Raw genomic sequence first — 23,104 nt, 5'->3', positions numbered from 1 at the left:
TAATTGCGGTCCCACAAGGTTCTTCAACAGAGCAAATTATGTTTTTTGCCCTTCATTGTTGTTTTCCAGCATTTTTACTTGTTATATTGTTATAAATATGTGATGGGTACAATTGCAATCTTTACATTTACATTAGTATTAACCATAACAGCAAGCAAGTAACCACAATCTGCAGTAGCTCACTTTAAACAGCACCATACAAATGCTTTAAACACAGCTCTGAGATACCACGTAGTTGGACTTCACCAAGCTCATAGAGCAAGCCCATTCTTTATAAAACTGTATACCTCTGCACATGGAGACTTTACTCCCTAAAACTTACACTACTACGTCAGGTTTAAGGGTTACTGTGGACAATGTAGCAAGAAACCTTACTGTCCTGTACCTCAGGCATTTACTTTATGGCGGGAAATGAACAAACCCTCTCAAGTTGGTCAAGACCTGTGTCTATAGCGCACCTAACACCATGTTTGATGGATTGTGTGGCTGTAGATACATATGCTCTACATATTCCTGCCATCTAGTGTTTGGTCTGGAATAGTGCAAGTTGTTTTTCTTCGAAGCAGACTTTCGAGTCAAGAGGTCGAGTGACTCCTCTCTGTGCTAATGTGCATAGGCATCGACTCCATTGTTGGATTGTTTTCTCTATGCTGTTCGGTTCTGACGTGTGTGGCTTCGCTCCATGCTTCGACTCCGTTTTAGGTTAAATTCTGCTGGTTCGATTGTATCGATTTCTGTTCTATCTTCGACGGTATTGTTCTCGTTCACGCCTTCCATCTCAGTGCCCCCTCAAACTCAGTCAGATCAACTTTGTTCGACCAAGAGCCCTTCAGAGCACCACCCTTTGTGGCCTACCTTCCACGTTCACTTAAAAGATGTGCTGCTGGTGATGGAATGCACGCTATTTCGATTTTTCTAGCATTGCCACATGAAATACCCACCCACAGATCATCACTCAGTGTGCAACTTGTGCCTTTCTTTGAACCACAGAGAAGCTGACTGTGAGGCTCTGGGACCACAGGGTTCATCACCTCGAAATGTCTCACAGGGCTGCAGACAACACTCTCAATATCTTCGGCGAGGAATATGCACAAGAGCAGCCTGCCGTCGAAGAAGAGGAGGCCTTCTCTCTCTGCGACAGCTATGGCTCCGACATAGAGGTAGACCTTGAGATTGAGGAAGTTTCATCCGCGCAACGCGAGTACTGCAACTCTTGGCCCCATACCTCCATCCAAGCAACTAAAAAATCTTCAGCACCAACAGTTCTACCTGAGGTCACTGGTCCACAACTGCTCCCCAGCCATGATCAGATGCTGAAAAGCCATACCAAGGCCAAGCCTTCCGTATTGACCTCTGTGGACCCAGAGCAGGTCTCAGCAGTCGACTCCCTCCATCGCAGCACCGACCAAGGCTTACCTGTCGAAGCCGAAATCCTCTCTTCTGAAACCTTCAGAGCCGAAAGACTAAGGATTCATCAGCTTCAACATCTCCTATCGAGTCTATTTTGGAAAAGCTTGACTTTCTGCTGAGAAAAGTGGGAATTGGTCAGATTATTGTTACGCCTTCCTCTAAAGATGAAATTGACATTTGAGGAGGCACAAGATGTACCCCTTCCTTCCATGAAGAAAACCAAGGCCACTAGTCCTTTCTTTTTTTCAGTTCCTTCTACACCATCACCACCACCCCACCACCACCACCACCACCACCACCTTCACCTCCATCACCTTATTCTCCTCCACTATTGTCACCACCTACTGACCCCCCCCCGATACTTCACCTCAGGGGTCACCACAGTCAGACAGTGGTGGGCTGGGTGGTGCAGAAAGGGGTTCCCACCCATGAAACATATAACACAGACCCATTACCCCATATGAATCCGATCTGTACCCAGCTTGTCCTTATCCACCATTGTCATATCGCCAATTCTCTGGTCCTCTCATCCCGTTACGACAGAACCTACTGGGACAAAATGGAGGAGCTCCTCCAATACCTCCCAGAAGAGCACAGAAAAAGGGGCCAACAAATTGTTACAGAGGGGAAAACCATCATGAACACTTATTTTTTGCTATGCCTTTGGTGCAGCGGATACTGCAGCTCAGGGAGTTAACACAAGCTTTCTGCTTGGGCAAGATGCTAGGCTGAGATGTTCCGGTTTTAAGCACGAGGTCCAACAGGCTGTTCTGGTCCTGACGTTCGACAAGCAACATCTTTGGTCTACAGGTAGATTCTACCGTAAAAAAAAATAAAAAAAGTCAATGACACGGCCAAAGCTATGGGAGCGTGCAAACCAGTACTCCCAGGGGCACTTTTCATCACCCAAGTCACAGGGGTACCTACAAGTCCACCTCTAGGGAGACATCCACCTCACAACAGAAGCAGACCCAGACCTCTTACACCAAGAGTTACTACAGAGGATCATTTAGAGGCAACAATAACAATGGTCGGGGTAAGGGTTCCTTCTCTTGCGGAGCACCCCCCTCCGCCAAGTTGTGACTACCCTATTTTCCCCCTTTTTCCCCCTTTTCCACCCCTTTGGACCACACAAGACCTGTCGGGGGCAGACTACAATTTTTCCACCAAATCTTTGATACCATCATGACAGACAAATGGGTGTTAGCCATTATCCGACAGGGCTTTTTTCTGGAGCTCATTACCACACTGCCCTCCATTCCAGCTCGCACTCAGATTAATGCAAGAACATCAAACAATACTCAAGCAGGAAGCCCAAGCCCTTCTCATCAAAGGGGCCATAGAACCTGTTTTTCTTCAACAGCTGGGCTCAGGGGTATACTCTTTATACTTCCTAATCCCCCAAAAGGACTGGTCATTAAGGCCAATGTTAGATCTGATCTCAGGCCTTAAAAGAAATGCATTGTTTCAAAGCACTTCCACATGGTCACCTTACAGGATGTAATCCCACTGCTCTAACAAAACGACCTTATGACAACATTAGACCTAAAGGACGCCTACTTCCGCATAACAATACATCCAACCCTTTGCAAAGTACCTAAGATTTGTCATAGCAGGCAAACATTACAAGTTTAAGGTACTTCCGTTTGAGATGACCACTGCACCTTGCGTGTTCACCAAATGCCTAGCAGTGTTCTCAACTCATCTACGCAGACAAAACATCTACATGATCCCTTACCTGGACGACTGGCTTATCAAAGCCAGCACTCATCATCAGTACTGACAACACAATCCGATGACAATAGATCTTCTTCACAAATTAGGTTTTACTATCAACAACTCCAAGTCTCACCTGCAACCACAACAGGTTCAACCATATTTAGGAGCAATCCTAGACACACAGTTAGGATTGGACTACCCCAATCCGGCACAAATTCAAAACTTTCAGGCAACACTGCCCCAGTTTTCAGACAAACCATCAACTCTCAGTAGAAATGGAGACACTCCTCAAGTAGCTGTGCGCTTTATAAGTCCTTTATTAATTCATCATTCATTCATGGTTATGCATCTACTAGGGATGATGGGCACATGTATTGCCTTAGGTCTTCATGCAAGGCTACACATGCGTCAGCTACAGGAATGTCTAGCCCGTCAGTGGTCTCAGTCGCCGGGTCAGCTGGAGGATATAGTGTCACACTTGCCGTTCTCTGCATTGGTGGAATTACAACAATCTGTTAAAAGGGTGGCCATTTTTCAACCATTTTCCCCTCATACCTCTCACAATGATGCATCAGAGACTGCCTGGGGTACACACTTGCTAGATTTAACAGTTCAGGGTCTCTGGGATGCCAAACAGCATCCCCACAACAACTACTTAGAGCGTCAAGCTATTCCCCTAGCATTGAAAGCATTACTTCCTCACCTCACTCACAAGGTTGTCTTAGTCCAGACGGACAATATGACAGCCTATTATTACCTACAGGAGCAGGGCGGGGGGGGTCACAGACCATTTGGAAGTGGGCTCTACATCCCAACATTGAGCTGTTGGTGGAATACCTTCCGGGAACGGACAGTGACTTTGCAGACCTGCCCAGAAGCAACAAGTCCACGAGTGGGAATTCCATCCATAAGTCCTCCAGTCATACTTTCAAAAGTAGGGGTTCCCTCCTGTAGATGTTTTCGAACTTCGGCTCCAGGATTCCACACCCACTATCCAAGGGAAATGCACTATGGATGAGTTGATCAGGGAAATTTGCCTACTCGTCTCCACCTCTCCCTCTCCTTCCATTTCTGGTTCAGAAGCTCAGGCAAACCTCTCTTACAGTAATCTTGGTAGCTCCCACTTGGGACTGTCGGCGCTGTACCACAATGCTGTTGGATCTCTTAGTAGTTCTACACGAGAACAGGCCGGACCTTCTCACTCTGAATCAAGGACAAATCAGACAGCCAGACTCAAACTCTCAACCTAGCAGTTTAGCTCCTGAGGTCATAGAATTTGGCTTCCTTTCCTTGAAAGTATGGACATTCTTAAGGAAGCATCCAAATCCACCACTAGAGGATGTTATGCAGCAAAGTGGAAATGTTTGGTTTGTTACTGTAATTGAAAACAAATTGACCTTTTCAAAGCCACAGTGCAAGACATTGTCTGCTACCTACTTCACTTACAGAAGGAAAACTTAGCCTACACTTGTATACGGTTGCATCTTGCTGCAATAACTGCTTACCTACAAAATAGGCAGCACCTTTTTCTTATCAAAGTTACGGTCATCAAAGCCTTCATGGAAGGGCTTAAATGAGAGATTCCACTAAGGACTTCTCCCACACCTTCTTGAAATCTTAATATAGTACCTGCTAGACTCATGGGTCCTCCATTTGAACTTCTACATTCATGTCCTGTTCAGTTTTTATCTTGGAAAGTAACATTCTTAGTCTCAATTACTTCACGTAAGTGTGTTAATGAGCTGTAGGCTTTAACTTTAGAAGCACCAGTGGTTCTCCGTACCAACCCTAAACTTCTATCCAAGATTGTATCAGTTTATCCATCAAATTGCCAGATTGTTTCCCTAGACCAGAAAGTCTAACCAACATTTTGATGCTTTTTCACCACCTCACAAAGTCAACCCTATATCCAAATCAAGCTTAACCAGATAGATGGTAAAATGCATCAAAACTTGCTATGCTAAGGCCAAAAGATCTTTACCTGTTTTTCCCAGAGTACACTCTACTCGCATGGCCTTTTTAGAAAATATTCCCATAGCTGACACATGAGATCGCTTAAAGTCCTGCTATCTTCTTGTGACCAGTCCGCAAATGCTATAGGATCAAGTGCAAGGAACAGTCAAGGTTGTTCCACCAGGGGGTGTTCAGTGAGGGGAAAGTCATAAAATCTTTCCGAACCGTAATATGGTCCCATATTTCAAGCACAATTCTTCTGGGTGTGGCTATGTACGCACTCTTGGGATCACTCTTATTTTGAGAGCCAAACTAGGTACCACAGTAACTTACAGGCCAATGCACGATCCATGTGCCGTCATGATACTGTATTTTCACGGGCTTCCCCTTCTGACACATATTGGAGATGTACCACCCAGTTGTACTGTATCAGGTTAGGGTAGCCCAAGCCTCCTTTCGAGGTAGGAAACATCAGTGCTTTGTTGGAGATGGGCAGTTTTGCTCCCTGCCACCCACCATATTGAAGGTACGCAATTTATTTTGGAGGTCTTGAATGTCCGTCTCAGCTATGGGAATGGGCAAGGTCTGGAACAGAGTACCTTAGGCAGTGCATTCATTTTAATAACATTGATACCCTCTGCCAAGAAATGTACAGGGGTCTCCATTTTCTGAGATCTTCAAGGATGTTTCATTGAAGAGCCAGCCAATTGGCATTAGTCCATCCTTCTAGATTAGGAGTTGGGAGGAGGCCAAGATATCGAATGGACTTGGGTTCCCATTTGAATTGAGCCAAGGACTTGAGATTGCGGACGAGGTGTTCTGGAACACTAAGAAGGAGAGCCTGAGATTTCTCTTTATTGACTTTGAAACCTGAGACTCTTTCAAACCCTTTGAGTAGTTGAACCACTTTTGGTAAGTAGTCAGAGGGGTTCATCAGCGAGAGGGGGAGGTCACCCGTGGACAAGTTTATTTTATGAGTGGTGTTGCCGAAAGGGTTCCCAAAGATCCCAGTAGATTCTCTCATCTGGGTGAGCAGAAGCTCCACCGTAAAACGAGGGGGACGGAGGACTCCCCTGTCTAGTATTGTGTCCTTGAAGAGGGTGAGCGCTGGCCACTGAGACATATGAAGCTGCATGGGGATGTTAAGACTGCCATGATCCAGTCAATCATCCTGAGCCCTAGTGCAATCTTACTTAGTACCTCTTTTAGGAAGGCCCACCTCACGCGACCAAAAGCCTTCTCTTCGTCCAGCGAAAGGAGTTGAGAAGGTATGTTGTGCTTGTGTACTTTTCCTTCCAAGTGGACTACCCGTCTGATGTTGTGAGCTCCCTGGTGGTGTTGAATAAGTCCCACTTCGTCTGGGTTGATTAGCTTGGGAGTGATGGTTTTAAGTGATGAGTGAACACTTCAATATAGAGTTTGGAGTCTGTGATTAGCAAGTTGATAGGGCCAGTAAGAAGAGTATTTGGTGGGGTCTTTCCCTGGTTTGGGGATTAGCACACGTTCTGCCTCATATAGTGGGGGCTAAGCTTGTAGCAGAAGTAAAAGAATTAAATAGGGGGGGTGAGTTGGTCCCGAACTACCGGCATATTGCAATAGTTTGTTGAATGAGACAGGACGGCTGTCTGGCCCTGATAATTTTCGCATTGGCATTGCCAGCACGATTTTGCCCTGTCTGGGGCCTCGGAGAGTTCCCGGTGGATAGGGGATAGTGGTACCCAGTCGCAGGCTTTCAGGTAAGCCTGTATGTCTGGGAATTGCTCATCACTCCATTTTATAAAGGATTGATAAAATTCTTGAAAGACTGCTGATTCTCATGCTCTGTCATCACTCAGACCCCACGCCGTCCCTCTGGTGTCCGAGAGAGAGAGAAAATATATATATATATATATATATATATATATATCTCTCTCACTTTGCCCACAGTGTCACCTCCCCCAGTATTGAATCCCTTCTTCACATATAGCAGTGAACATTTGGTGCGGTTTGTCCTGTGGGTTTGGAGTAGGCTGTGTAGCAGAACAAGCTTACTGTGGGATGCTCTAGAGGGGGCCTGCCCATTTAGGCATTCAAACACTTTAATTTCAGCGGCTAAGTTGCTCACAAGCTGGCAGCATTCTCTAGCTCTGCCAGTCTCAAGCATGATGAGGGAGCCCCTTATTGTCGCTTTAAAAGCGGCCCGTTCGGTGTGTAGTGACATGTCAGGCTGTGTATTATTTCAGAAATAGTCCTTGACAGCAGTTGCTATGTTGTCCTTATTCACAGGATGATGCAGGATATTAGGTTTTATGTGCCAGTGTGTCGTTCCTGGCTGGGGGCAATGGCCACCTAATCAGGTCATTTCCATATGTGCATTGTCCATTATGGAAAGATCCGATATCTTCGCTGAGCCAATATGTCTCGGGAGCGAGTGAGTGACAAATATGTGATCAATCCTGGAGTACAAGTTGTAGGTGTGCAAATAGAAAGAGAAGTCCGTGGTGCCAAGGTGCAGGTAGAGTCAGACGCCAACAAGACCTAATTAGGTTGTTTCCTTTTTGAGGATGGCTGATTCCCCCCCCCTCCCCCCGTTTCTTAGTAAGAGTTGTGGCTTCTGTTTTCGCTCACGTCCCATACCAGGTTTAAATCGCCCCCAGCAATAACGTCTCCCTTACCGTCCTTCCGATGTGCCCTAAACATGGAGTGTATATGTTAAGGAGCGTCCTACGGGTACGTACCGTTGTGTAGATGGAGTTTTATAAAGCATGTCTTTTGACATGGATTGCTGACTTTGTCCCGTGTGGGCGTTACAGAAAATGGCTACACCCACCGTTTTCCCTGAGGATGAGGCCTAAAATTGATAAGGGTATCCTTGGTGCTGCAGGCAGGCCTGATGCTTCATAAGGTGATCCTTCACCTGCAGGAAAATTCTATCATGGTTATGTTGGGAAATGTAGCTCCATATTTGAATACCTTTGTTGGGGGAGTTAAGCCTCTGGACATTTAGAGAGATGAGTTTAAGGAAGTGCAAGTCCTCCATCTAATAAAGTATAGTCACTTGGGTAGAAAGCTCCCCACCACATTCTCCCCACTCCACCCCCTGTGGAGGCCTTCCTGGGGGTAGAAGAACCCTAACAATCAGCAGAACTTGTTAGAACAAAAGGCCACCTGGTCCAAACTCTGCATCCCTGATTGTTTTATATGGGTGCAGGAACCTTCCCACCAACAAGAGGTGCGACCCTCTGAGTGTAAGGGTGTCTGGGTAGAGGTGGAGATTCCCCTCCAGGTTTGTTGTGACATCTCCTTTGGTCTGTTGGAGGACCATACTCAATCTCCCCTTGGTCTGGAGGAGCTGGTCACAGTGTGCCAGTTGGCGCACCTGTCTGAAGGCTTGCGTGTAGCAGGTAGTTGGTTCACAATAGCACTCTCATTGAGGAGGATTCTTGCCTGTTTTGTGGCTTCCAATAATGAGTGTACTGGTCTAGTTTTCCCAGTTAAGGTGATGATTATGACAAATGGGTGACCCCACTGTTACTTCTCCTTGTGTTCCCTAAGATAGTCCGTAACTGTTCTGAAGTCTCTACACTTCTTAGGAGTGATAGGTCCTAAATCCTGTAAGAGATGAATAATCAACCCCCTGTTTGTCAGCTTTTCCCCCTTGGACTTCGCGTGATGATCTCTTTATCTTCGAAGAAGTGACCCAGGTGGGATGCCTGTGGTGCCCTCCTTGCAGTGTCAAGAATAAGGTTCTATGTGCCAGGTGGAGTCTGAAGCGGGCCGTCCATCCGGCTGGCTCCTGATTGACTGCAGCAGGTCTTGAGTGAAACCCATTGTCGTGCCCCTCAACCCCACTCTGTATTTGCCTTATACAGATGTTGTTGCGGAGGCTTCTGTTTTCCAGGTCTTCCTGTCTTGCCTGTAGTTCTATCTTTGAGCCTTCAAAGTTTGTATTTGTTGCCAGAGCATCCATTGTTTCTCCAATCTGGCATCCAGGGGACATTCCACGTCGTCCACGGTTTCACTCATTTTGGTGACATCTTTATGCACTGCTTGGGGGCAGGATTTCAATTTTGTTCTGAAGGAGCCCATCTTGGAGCATATCCTTTAAGGAAGCTATCTGTATCCTCTTTTGTGGTAGAGGTTAAGGGTGAGGTCTCCTGGGTTCCAGATGCTGAATCATCTTGCTACGAGGCTTGTCCCTTTTGTGTTTGTGATGCCAGAGGTCTGCGACTGTGCCCTCTTTATGTTGTTTCCCCTTAATCATGGTCTTACACGGTATTAGGAGCAGGGAAATAGTTCAGGGCCTCAAGGGTGGCTGCGCCAGGAGACAATTTGTGGAAGGTAATGGAGTCTCAATCCGTTTGTGTTTCAGCTCCAGCCGATGATGGTGCCGTGTTGAGCTTCTGTCCGCTTTGAAGTAGGGGGTGGTTTGGGACAGAGCAACAAGCCTGAAATGGTAAACAATTGGCAACGTCCTCTGGGGGTTATGACTTGTGGCACAGGTCCTCCTGAGCTGCTGTCCCGGTTCTCGCCGAGGCTAGGGGCTCAAGGTTCTTGTGAAATGTCTGCTTTGGCCACGTCGTGCAAAGACTGGCAGTCTTGCCTCTTGATGAGGTTATAGAGCTGCGTAGGGGTTACTGCTGGTAGAGATGCCAGAGCAGGGCCTGGTTATTCAAGAGAGAGGGACAGAAGACATGCCCCTCAGATCCAGCGAGAGTCAGTGCCGCCCCCTGGTGTGCTATCTACCTGCTGTGCCCTTCGGATGCTGCACAAAGTACCCATCGGGAGTCTGGGTCCCCCTCTGCAGTCACATTGTGATTGCACTGCTAAGATCCCCCAGGAGGTTAGAGGAGGGTGCTCCATGCTGAGGCATCCCAGTGTGCGGTCCGGATTCTTCTTGCTGAAGTTCCGCTATTGTGGGCCCCCGTGGCTATAGGGGACGAGGTCTGTTGCAGGGAGCAGAGCGCCTTACCAGTATCCCTTGTGGCGCCTCTTGGGCCCACAAGGCCTAATGTCTGGGTGCCTCTGATCCTAGTGGTCAGGGCCTGGGCCTCTGTGAGGAGCCCCGAGCTGCCACAGCCTTTGGTGTCCAAGATGGCTGGCGGATTTTCTCGTCTCCACTGGTCATGGCCTCTGGCTGCGAAGTCCATCTCAGCCTCCTGTCTGGGAACAGGGGAAAGGTCTTAACTGTGTCAGGTCGGTCTCCAAGGGTCTGGTTGTCCCAGTGTGAGGCTTGTGCTCTTCTTTCGGGGAAATCCTCACGGCTGTGGGCCCAAATGCTATGGGGAGGAGTGCAATTGTAGGGGGCGGGGTGCCTTACCAGCATTGTTGGTGTTGCCTCTAGCCATTCCTGGCTAGGCCACGCCCCCAACATCCGCTTTTTAAGCCAGTTCATTTACTTATTAAACAGCAACTGAATTTCATTCTAATTGGTTTTGAGAACCAACTATGCACTAACTCCTAAAAGTTTGCTTTTCTCACTTGGATTGTGTAATAAAAGTAACTATTTTATCTATTTGAAATTTGTTGTAGGGTCTCCCATGTAGGCAAAGATTGTAATGTTTGTGGATTAATAAAAAATTAAAATGCTGGGGATTTAAGGTTATTCATCAGTCTGCCCAAGACCGCATTTGACCCCTTGGAATGTGATACTGCAGGATGTGAAGAGGACCTTTTAAAGAGCTAAGTGGTTATAGGTTTTACATTGCTATTGACTTCTTTTTTTTGTTGTTGCAGTTTGCAGATGGATTTATGGAGAAGGTTGTCCCATTCTAGAAGGAAGATGGTGGAAATAGCACATATTCTTATTAACCAGACCTGCCTGCAACCCATATTAGAGAGCAGGTAGATTTATGAAGCCTGACAATGATGTTTTCAGACTATGGATAGTATTTAAAGAAATGTGAGCTGCATGAACTAGGCACTGCTCCTTATCTTAATCCGCAGGATATGTTTCTGTTTGTATGGACAAAGGAGGCACTTAATGTTGGAGAAGTTTTCATAGCAAAGTCTTTGTATTAATGGATGGGACAGTTAAGTATGTATCAGTGCAGTCATTGCTGAATCCTCAGTTTATGCTCTAGTTCAGGCTGTTGGATGTTGAGCTGTATGGATTTAGTGGGAGGGTTTTGAAGGGGCAGTGTTTTTTTTATTTCTGGCTCTGTGAATGGATAAAGAAGACATAATTTCAAACTTGTGCATATTTGGAGCAGACAGTTGTGAAGTCGGGTGAATTAGATTGAAGCAGCTGTGCATGAATAGTACTATCTTTGCTGACTCTCCAGTTTTGAGTAGATCGCATAAATTTATGCTAAAGACAATGTCAGTTTATAAATTATATGCAAAGTAATGTTAAAGGAGTGTTGCTGTCATGACTCCCTGTTGCCTGTGTTAACATGTAGGGAAGCAGGCATGACCAGAACAGTGCTATTGTTTCTGACTTGTAAATGAATGAAGGCAGGTCCATATTGGTGGGACAGAAATGTCATGTCCTGTTCTCAGATATGTAGCTCGATGTAGGCACTAAGGGTGAGAAGTTATAACTGTCTCACATGCATAGGTCTTTATGTAGTGCAAATATAGACAGGCGCAAGTGTGTGTGTGTGAGAATGGAGATGGCAGGCTTGTGTAGAATGCTGCTCTTGTCTGCGTATGAAAGAAAAGTTGTAGACACAAGTAGAATAGATTTGTGTTGGAATAAAAGAGAGCATAATGGGAGAAGTAGTGTAGAAGTAAGTTTCTTAGGTGCATAAGAATATGAGACTGAGGCAGTAGTAAGAATGCTTCCTACGATGGACTCCTGCCAGAATCTGTTCATGGCTGAGGTAGTGATGTCATGAGCATCCTTCCGACTGCGAATAAGTATAGAGAGAGGGTGACATTTATGGAACAACATTGCTGGTGGCTTACTGTCACCTGCATAAAAATGGAGGGTGAGGTTTGGTAGTATTGCATGCATGCATGGACAGTGTGCTGACATGTTATGTGAATTTCTTTTTTTTTTTTTTAAGTTATGAGACTGTTCATCCCTTTGTAGAAGAATTTCTGGAGATCTTCACCACACTGTTGCAAGAAAGGAGGTGAGTTCACCAAAGCCAACTAATCTGAAGCATGTGCAACCAAACGTTCTCTAGTTGGTGTTAAAGGATCTGTGACTCTGGGTCCTTAGGATGTGTCTTATTCTAGGGTAGAGGCATTGATGGTGGTTGATGCATAATGTGCCTTCGCCTGATGTAGGTGCCCTTCTATTTGAAGGTAATCATGTCTCTGTGGTCTGTTAATGAATTTGTGGGTCACAGGTCAGTGGGTCTGTGGGTGATCGCTGGTATTTGCATGCTGTTATGGACCCCCAGGCTCCTGGTGATTGATTGGTATACGGAAATCTGACTATAATGGGGCAATTGTCTTTCTGAGACACTTTTCGTCAGTAGATCCTTTTGGAGCGGAGATGGAAGAGGTAATGAGAACTGTGGTTTCCATGGGTCAGAGGCCATATGTGAAACCCTGGAGTCTTTGTGGGAAAGAGATGTACTTTCAGGGCGCTGATATTGCAAATCATTGTGAGTGACCATGGGACACCATTGTGAGTGAGTGACTATATCCTACAAATTATAGATCTGTTCTCCGGTGTTATGGGTAAATCTGTATTCTTGGTCTGTTTGAATGTATGTTTCTGGAGACTGTGTGAGTATGGGGCCTCTTAGGCCTGTGAGTTACATGGTGCCCTTGAGTGCCTTGTCAAATACTTTTTAGTGTCACTTAGTAATGTTCTCACTCATGTTTGCAGGTTTATAAGAGACTATGATGAGATGTTTCCTGTAGATGAAGATGTGAGTTTACTTCAGCAAGCATCGTCTACTCTATATCCTTTTCAGATCACTTACAGAATCCTGAATGTACATGATAGTAAAAATTGCTGATGTGAGTTGATATTCTGTTGCTCAAAAAGTTTAAATACCTTCTGTGCTTGTTTTTGCTTGCATGCCTTTCTTGTATCATAGGCATCCTGGCAGTAAGTAGTCAAATACACCCCTCTTGTTGGCAGATCATCCAAATAGTTATTTTCTTAGCAAGCTGTAGCATCACTAAATAAGAGTGGAACTAATACAGAATGGCAACTCGCCACGTTTGAATCAAGTAATTATACATCTATCTTGAGTGTTGTTAAATGTTTCTTTTCATATTATTTTGGTTTTCTAATTTTTTATTCTGTGTGAGATAAGACAGTGGAGTGAATTAATATTTTTCCTAACCTGATTATTGTTAAACATTTTTTATACCTATGTATGATTCATGGTGTAAACAAAACTAAAGGGATCAACACGGGACACACAACTTTGAAGTGGAGCATAAGACCTGCTGAGTTCCGGTAGAAGGCCTGCAAAGAAGTTCTCAATTAAAGCTTTGATTTCAAGGATGAAGGGGAAAATATACAACTGTCCTCAGGAGTTTATTTGAATGAGGATGATCGATGCTAATCTCCATTTCATTGTAAGGTGTCTTTCCTGAATTCTTTATTTGTTTTTAGCAATTTTAGTTTCAGGTATCAGCCTGCTAGCTTTCCAGTGAAACTTCGAAGATGGTGTGGACTAGAGAGGGATATGTTTATTAAGGATAATTGTCACCCCAAGAGGAACATCTGAGCTGTTCTTTTCTGAGGTTGGTTAACTTTCTCAAAAAGTCTGCCACTTATGTGGTTTGAGGAGATATGTTCTTTCATGAGTCCGTGGTGAAGTTGAATTGAATAGCATGGTTCTCAGTCTTTGTCATTGTGGTGATGTACTCAATGGCAAATGTTTCAAGTGTATCTACACCTATATGAATAGCTTCAATGCCCAGTTAAGTGTCTTACCAAGTGATAGAGGAGGCATTTAGACTAGTGTACTTCCTGCTTGTCAGATCAGATATTTAACCCCTTCGCTGCCAGGCCTTTTCCCCCTCCTGTGCCAGGCCTTTTTTTGCCTATTTGGGGCAGTTCGCGCTTAGGCCCTCAGAACTTTTTGTCCACATAAGCTAACCAAGCCAAATTTGCGTCCTTTTTTTCCAACATCCTAGGGATTCTAAAGGTACCCAGACTTTGTGGGTTCCCCTGAAGGAGGCCAAGAAATTGGCCAAAATACAGTGAAAATTTCGTTTTTTTCAAAAAAATTGGAAAAAGGGGCTTCAGAAGAAGGCTTGTGGTTTTTCCCCTGAAAATGGCATCAACAAAAAGGGTCTGCGGTGCTAAACTCAGCAGCTTCCCAGCTTTCAGGAACAGGCAGACTTGAATCCGAAAACCCAATTTTTCAACACAATTTTGGCATTTTACTGGGGCATACCCCATTTGTGCAATTTTTTGTGCTTTCAGCCTCCTTCCAGTCAGTGACAGGAATGGTCATGAAACCAATGCTGGATCCCAGAAACCTAAACATTTCTGAAAAGTAGACAAAATTCTGAATTCAGCAAGGGGTCATTTGTGTAGATCCTACAAGGGTTTCCTACAGAAAATAACAGCTGAAAAAGAAAAATATTGAAATTGAGGTGAAAAAAACATCAATTTTTCTTTACTTTTTACTCTGTAACTTTTCCCTGCAATGTCAGATTATCGAAAGCAATATACCGTTACGTCTGCTGGACTCCTCTGGTTGCGGGGATATATAGGGTTTGTAGGTTCATCAAGAACCAGAGGAACCCAGAGCCAATAAATGAGCTGCACCCTGCAGTGCGTTTTCATTCTATACCGGGTATACAGTAATTCATTTGCTGAAATATAAGGAGTAAAAAATAGCTATCAAGAAAACCTTTGCATTTCCAAAAAGGGCACAAGATAAGGTGTTGAGGAGCAGTGGTTATTTGCACATCTCTGAATTCCGGGGTGACCATAGTAGCACGTGAATTACATGGAATTTCTCAAATAGATGTCTTTTTTACACACACCCCTATATTTGGAAGGAATAAATGTAGAGAAAGACAAGGGGCAATAACACTTGTTTTGCTATTCTATGTTCCCCCAAGTCTCCCGATAAAAATGATACCTCACTTGTGTGGGTAGGCCTAGCGCCCGCGACAGGATATGCCCCAAAACACAACGTGGACATATCACAGAAAACAGAGCTGTTTTTAGCAAAGTGACTACCTGTAGATTTTGGCCTCTAGCTCAGCCGCCACCTAGGGAAACCTACCAAACCTGTGCATTTCTGAAAACTAGAGACCTAGGGGAATCCAAGGAGGGGTGACTTGTGTGGCTCGGACCAGGTTCTGTTACCCAGAATCCTTTGCAAACCTCAAAATTTGGCTAAAAAAACACATGTTCCTCACATTTCTGTGGCAGAAAGTTCTGGAATCTGAGAGGAGACACAAATTTCCTTCCACCCAGCGTTCCCCCATGTCTCCCGATAAAAATGATACCTCACTTGTGTGGGTAGGCCTAGCGGCCGCGACAGGATATGCCCCAAAACACAACGTGGACATATCACAGAAAACAGAGCTGTTTTTAGCAAAGTGACTACCTGTAGATTTTGGCCTCTAGCTCAGCCGCCACCTAGGGAAACCTACCAAACCTGTGCATTTCTGAAAACTAGAGACCTAGGGGGATCCAAGGAGGGGTGACTTGCGGGGCTCGGACCAGGTTCTGTTACCCAGAATCCTTTGCAAACCTCAAAATTTGGCTAAAAAAACACATGTTCCTCACATTTCTGTGGCAGAAAGTTCTGGAATCGGAGAGGAGCCACAAATTTCCTTCCACCCAGCGTTCCCCCACGTCTCCCGATAAAAATGATACCTCACTTGTGTGGGTAGGCCTAGCGCCCGCGACAGGATATGCCCCAAAACACAACGTGGACATATCACAGAAAACAGAGCTGTTTTTAGCAAAGTGACTACCTGTAGATTTTGGCCTCTAGCTCAGCCGCCACCTAGGGAAACCTACCAAACCTATGCATTTCTGAAAACTAGAGACCTAGGGGAATCCAAGGAGGGGTGACTTGTGTGGCTCGGACCAGGTTCTGTTACCCAGAATCCTTTGCAAACCTCAAAATTTGGCTAAAAAAACACATGTTCCTCACATTTCTGTGGCAGAAAGTTCTGGAATCTGAGAGGAGCGACAAATTTCCTTCCACCCAGCATTCCCCCACGTCTCCCGATAAAAATGATACCTCACTTGTGTGGGTAGGCCTAGCGCCCGCGACAGGATATGCCCCAAAACACAACCTGGACACATCACAGAAAACAGAGCTGTTTTTAGCAAAGTGACTACCTGTAGATTTTGGCCTCTAGCTCAGCCGCCACCTAGGGAAACCTACCAAACCTGTGCATTTCTGAAAACTAGAGACCTAGGGGGATCCAAGGAGGGGTGACTTGCGGGGCTCGGACCAGGTTCTGTTACCCAGAATCCTTTGCAAACCTCAAAATTTGGCTAAAAAAACACATGTTCCTCACATTTCTGTGGCAGAAAGTTCTGGAATCGGAGAGGAGCCACAAATGTCCTTCCACCCAGCGTTCCCCCACGTCTCCCGATAAAAATGATACCTCACTTGTGTGGGTAGGCCTAGCGGCCGCGACAGGATATGCCCCAAAACACAACGTGGACATATCACAGAAAACAGAGCTGTTTTTAGCAAAGTGACTACCTGTAGATTTTGGCCTCTAGCTCAGCCGCCACCTAGGGAAACCTACCAAACCTATGCATTTCTGAAAACTAGAGACCTAGGGGAATCCAAGGAGGGGTGACTTGTGTGGCTCGGACCAGGTTCTGTTACCCAGAATCCTTTGCAAACCTCAAAATTTGGCTAAAAAAACACATGTTCCTCACATTTCTGTGGCATAAAGTTCTGGAATCTGAGAGGAGCGACAAATTTCCTTCCACCCAGCATTCCCCCACGTCTCCCGATAAAAATGATACCTCACTTGTGTGGGTAGGCCTAGCACCCGCGACAGGATATGCCCCAAAACACAACCTGGACACATCACAGAAAACAGAGCTGTTTTTAGCAAAGTGACTACCTGTAGATTTTGGCCTCTAGCTCAGCCGCCACCTAGGGAAACCTACCAAACCTGTGCATTTCTGAAAACTAGAGACCTAGGGGAATCCAAGGAGGGGTGACTTGTGGGGCTCGGACCAGGTTCGGTTACCCAGAATCCTTTGCAAACCTCAAAATTTGGCTAAAAAAACACATGTTCCTCACATTTCTGTGGCAGAAAGTTCTGGAATCTGAGAGGAGCCACAAATTTCCTTCCACCTAGCGTTCCCCCACGTCTTCCGATAAAAATGATACCTCACTTGTGTGGGTAGGCCTAGCGCCCGCGACAGGATATGCCCCAAAACACAACGTGGACATATCACAGAAAACAGAGCTGTTTTTAGCAAAGTGACTACCTGTAGATTTTGGCCTCTAGCTCAGCCGCCACCTAGGGAAACCTACCAAACCTGTGCATTTCTGAAAACTAGAGACCTAGGGGAATCCAAGGAGGGGTGACTTGTGTGGCTCGGACCAGGTTCTGTTACCCAGAATCCTTTGCAAAACTAAAAATTTGGCTAAAAAAACACATGTTCCTCACATTTCTGTGGCAGAAAGTTCTGGAATCTGAGAGGAGCCACAAATTTCCTTCCACCCACCGTTCCCCCACGTCTCCCGATAAAAATGATACCTCACTTGTGTGGGTAGGCCTAGCGCCCGCGACAGGATATGCCCCAAAACACAACGTGGACATATCACAGAAAACAGAGCTGTTTTTAGCAAAGTGACTACCTGTAGATTTTGGCCTCTAGCTCAGCCGCCACCTAGGGAAACCTACCAAACCTGTGCATTTCTGAAAACTAGAGACCTAGGGGAATCCAAGGAGGGGTGACTTGTGTGGCTCGGACCAGGTTCTGTTACCCAGAATCCTTTGCAAACCTCAAAATTTGGCTAAAAAAACACATGTTCCTCACATTTCTGTGGCAGAAAGTTCTGGAATCTGAGAGGAGACACAAATTTCCTTCCACCCAGCGTTCCCCCATGTCTCCCGATAAAAATGATACCTCACTTGTGTGGGTAGGCCTAGCGGCCGCGACAGGATATGCCCCAAAACACAACGTGGACATATCACAGAAAACAGAGCTGTTTTTAGCAAAGTGACTACCTGTAGATTTTGGCCTCTAGCTCAGCCGCCACCTAGGGAAACCTACCAAACCTATGCATTTCTGAAAACTAGAGACCTAGGGGAATCCAAGGAGGGGTGACTTGTGTGGCTCGGACCAGGTTCTGTTACCCAGAATCCTTTGCAAACCTCAAAATTTGGCTAAAAAAACACATGTTCCTCACATTTCTGTGGCATAAAGTTCTGGAATCTGAGAGGAGCGACAAATTTCCTTCCACCCAGCATTCCCCCACGTCTCCCGATAAAAATGATACCTCACTTGTGTGGGTAGGCCTAGCACCCGCGACAGGATATGCCCCAAAACACAACCTGGACACATCACAGAAAACAGAGCTGTTTTTAGCAAAGTGACTACCTGTAGATTTTGGCCTCTAGCTCAGCCGCCACCTAGGGAAACCTACCAAACCTGTGCATTTCTGAAAACTAGAGACCTAGGGGAATCCAAGGAGGGGTGACTTGTGGGGCTCGGACCAGGTTCGGTTACCCAGAATCCTTTGCAAACCTCAAAATTTGGCTAAAAAAACACATGTTCCTCACATTTCTGTGGCAGAAAGTTCTGGAATCTGAGAGGAGCCACAAATTTCCTTCCACCTAGCGTTCCCCCACGTCTTCCGATAAAAATGATACCTCACTTGTGTGGGTAGGCCTAGCGCCCGCGACAGGATATGCCCCAAAACACAACGTGGACATATCACAGAAAACAGAGCTGTTTTTAGCAAAGTGACTACCTGTAGATTTTGGCCTCTAGCTCAGCCGCCACCTAGGGAAACCTACCAAACCTGTGCATTTCTGAAAACTAGAGACCTAGGGGAATCCAAGGAGGGGTGACTTGTGTGGCTCGGACCAGGTTCTGTTACCCAGAATCCTTTGCAAAACTAAAAATTTGGCTAAAAAAACACATGTTCCTCACATTTCTGTGGCAGAAAGTTCTGGAATCTGAGAGGAGCCACAAATTTCCTTCCACCCACCGTTCCCCCACGTCTCCCGATAAAAATGATACCTCACTTGTGTGGGTAGGCCTAGCGCCCGCGACAGGATATGCCCCAAAACACAACGTGGACATATCACAGAAAACAGAGCTGTTTTTAGCAAAGTGACTACCTGTAGATTTTGGCCTCTAGCTCAGCCGCCACCTAGGGAAACCTACCAAACCTGTGCATTTCTGAAAACTAGAGACCTAGGGGAATCCAAGGAGGGGTGACTTGTGTGGCTCGGACCAGGTTCTGTTACCCAGAATCCTTTGCAAACCTCAAAATTTGGCTAAAAAAACACATGTTCCTCACATTTCTGTGGCAGAAAGTTCTGGAATCTGAGAGGAGACACAAATTTCCTTCCACCCAGCGTTCCCCCATGTCTCCCGATAAAAATGATACCTCACTTGTGTGGGTAGGCCTAGCGGCCGCGACAGGATATGCCCCAAAACACAACGTGGACATATCACAGAAAACAGAGCTGTTTTTAGCAAAGTGACTACCTGTAGATTTTGGCCTCTAGCTCAGCCGCCACCTAGGGAAACCTACCAAACCTGTGCATTTCTGAAAACTAGAGACCTAGGGGAATCCAAGGAGGGGTGACTTGTGTGGCTCGGACCAGGTTCTGTTACCCAGAATCCTTTGCAAACCTCAAAATTTGGCTAAAAAAACACATGTTCCTCACATTTCTGTGGCAGAAAGTTCTGGAATCTGAGAGGAGCCACAAATTTCCTTCCCCCCAGCGTTCCCCCACGTCTCCCGATAAAAATGATACCTCACTTGCGTGGGTAGGCCTAGCGGCCGCGACAGGAAACACCCCAAAGCGCAACGTGGACACAACCAAAATTTTGGAAGAAAACAGTGCCTACCTGTGGATTTTGGCCTGTAGCTCAGCGGGCACCTAGGGAAACCTACCAAACCTGTGCATTTCTGAAAACTAGAGACCTAGGGGAATCCAAGGAGGGGTGACTTGCGGGGCTCGGACCAGGTTCTGTTACCCAGAATCCTTTGCAAACCTCAAAATGTGGCCAAAAAAACACTTTTCCTCTCATTTCTGTGGCAGAAAGTTCTGGAATCTGAGAGGAGCCACAAATTTCCTTCCACCCAGCATTCCCCCAAGTCTCCCGATAAAAATGATACCTCACTTGTGTGGGTGGGCCAGGTGCCTGCAACAGAATAAGGCCCAAAACCTGAAGAGATAGAAGGGATAGGTATTTTTGCAATATATCATTTTGATGTGTGCACATACGTCCGTGATGTGCCAAACACTAAAATAGTGAAAAGAAACACTTAGGTTATGTGAAGAAGACCCCTCACCCACCAACCAAGTTGGTGGCATGCTTCATCATCGGGGTCCCACCCGAGGCACCTAGCGTGTCACAGGTGTGCTGCGACGCCTGATTACAGCGGAGCAGGTTTTGTCATTTTTTACAACACATACTGGTTGGATTTGGCACGAGGGTGAGTGATGGTTCAGTGGATCAAATTTTATTAACAAGAGATTTCACAAAAATGAAATGCACTGCTAATAACTAAAAGGCAAAAAAGTGAACCAATGACTCACAGCTCGTGAGCTGTAAAGCCGCGACAAGGCACCAACCGCTTTACAGTCCATTCACACACCTTTCATACATGACACGCACAAGACCATTCACACCGCCAGCCACGGGCCCAGCACATTACAACACTCACATCGACAGACCGCGCCACTCAAGGGCCCATCACTTACATACGCCACATGCCTGATACAAGAATCACACCAGCTGATGGGAGTGTGGACTGCCGTTTGGCTGGCACCGCCAGCCAAGCGCCACCCCACGCACACCGCCAGCCAAGCGCCACCCCACGCACACCGCCAGCCAAGCGCCACCCCACGCACACCGCAATCACTTTTTTTTATTTATAAACAACAAATAAACTACTAATTATAAAATAGGCACAAAACTACAAACACAAAACCTCAAACTAAATACACGACAGATGCCAACCGTGAAACATATGAAAATATAAAACAGACAGCTTACGCTCACGGTATTTCCCAAAAGTTTTTCCTTGTGTGGTAACTTCTAAAACAGCTGGGCACACACAGCCCAGGCTTTGAAGGGCATTCGGGGCAGTACATCCGGCTCTTCCTCCGGATTGATCTCCGGGCACATACTCTACATTTCTTTGTGGGCATGTCTTTTTTGGGAGTGGAAGGAATGTGATCTGGAAAGTGCCGATCTTTCAATCTAGCCACATCCTCCACCACTTCTACTCTAGGAACTCTTGCCGGTTCCACCACAATAAGGCTTTCTATCACCGACTCCTGAAATTTAACAAAAGTCATCCTTGACTCAGGTGAACAATCCTTGTATACAATAAAGGCATTAAAAGTTGCCAAATGAAATAAATGTAGGGCCAACTTTTTATACCACACATACGACTTACGAAGAGCAGTGTAAGGTTCCAACCTCTGATCTACTCTATCAACACCACCCATGTGCCTATTGTAGTCCAAAATGCACGCAGGTTTGCGCACTTCCGCAACCTGACCCCAAACAGCCACAGGGGAAGTACTCTCATCATGGATGGTCGATAGCATGTACACATCCCTCCTGTCTGAAAATTTCATAGCTAACAGCTCATTATTCCGCAAGGCACTGCACTGTCCCCTCTCAAGTTTTTTACAGACAAGCTCCCTTGGATAGCCTTTGCGGTTAGAACGGATTGTGCCACAAGCAACAGTGTCCACCCTAAACAACTCCTTGAACAACTGCACTCCAGTGTAGAAATTATCTACGTACAAATGGTGACCTTTGTTAAACAGCCGTCTAGCAAGTTCCCACACAATTTTTTCGCTAACTCCAAAAGTGGCCGGACAACCAGGAGGGTCAATACTGGAATCCCTACCAGTGTAGACCCGGAAATTATAAACATATCCTGTACTGCTTTCTGACAGAAGATACAATTTAATCCCATACCGTGCCCTCTTACTAGGGATGTACTGCTTAAAAACTAAACGCCCCTTGAAAAGGACCAAAGACTCGTCCACACTTATCTCTTTGCCTGGAACATAGACCTCTGAAAACCGATCCACAAAATGATCAAGGACAGGCCTAATCTTAAAAAGGCGGTCACAATCAGGGTGATCTCGTGGCAAGGCTAAAGCATTGTCTACAAAATGCAGCATACGAAGAAGAAGCAAATACCGATTACGTGTCATAGTTGCAGGAAATATAGCAGTTGCCATCAAGGGACTAGTAGACCAATAAGAAGCCAGTGACGGCTTCCTGATCAACCCCATCAAAAAAGACAAACCTAAAAACCTTTTCATCTCTTCCAGATATGTGGGAACCCAATGAGTAGCTCTAGACTGAGGCTTAAGTCTGGCAGCGTTGTCCCGCAAATATTGCTCTGCATACACATTTGTCTGCTCCACAATCTCTTCCAAAAATACATCGTCCATAAACAAGTGAAAGAAATGGACAGGCAGAAAGTTTTCCGTATTAACTCTACACCCTGGGAGACTAGTAAATGCAGGTAACTGTGGCTGCTCCATGTTTGGGGCAATCCAGGTGTCAGGTCTTCTAATGGGAAACCCTTCAGCCCCAGGCTGCTGCACTCTTAGCACATCAATGTCCTCCTCTAACTCAGGCCCTTCATCTGCACTGAGAGTAGCTTCCTCATCAGAAGAATACTCTTGGACAGAAAACTCACTTCCAGAATCTCCTGCTTCCTCCTCTGCCTCAGATGCAGAGTCAGTGTCGTAATCATGGTCTGAAGACGACTCAAAGAGCATGCGAACAACCTGCTGAGCGGTCACTTTGCGGCTAGCCATGATCCTAACAACAAATGGATTGCCAACAACAACTAGCACTAAAATAAGTAATAAACAAAGTGTAGCTTTATCACAAAGAGTTATGTACTACAAAAAACTATACCACTCAGTTGCCTGAAATAGCTACTCACCAAGC

General features: G+C 45.8%; 1 protein-coding gene across 1 annotated transcript in view; it reads left to right on the top strand.

Moving 5' to 3' along the window:
• The window catches only part of ASCC2 (activating signal cointegrator 1 complex subunit 2), a 378,910-nt gene that overhangs the window by 140,349 nt on the left and 215,457 nt on the right, over positions 1–23,104 (top strand). Inside the window, exons 9-11 of the mRNA XM_069214595.1 lie at positions 10,798–10,905; positions 12,072–12,140; positions 12,848–12,922. Of these exons, the coding sequence (XP_069070696.1) occupies positions 10,798–10,905; positions 12,072–12,140; positions 12,848–12,922 (252 nt within the window). The remainder of the gene's footprint in view (positions 1–10,797; positions 10,906–12,071; positions 12,141–12,847; positions 12,923–23,104) is intronic.

The sequence above is a fragment of the Pleurodeles waltl genome, chromosome 11, assembly GCF_031143425.1.
Source record: "Pleurodeles waltl isolate 20211129_DDA chromosome 11, aPleWal1.hap1.20221129, whole genome shotgun sequence".
Taxonomy (NCBI): domain Eukaryota; kingdom Metazoa; phylum Chordata; class Amphibia; order Caudata; family Salamandridae; genus Pleurodeles; species Pleurodeles waltl.
Note: the sequence above shows the minus strand (reverse complement) of the source record. Positions and strands in the feature narration are given on the sequence as shown.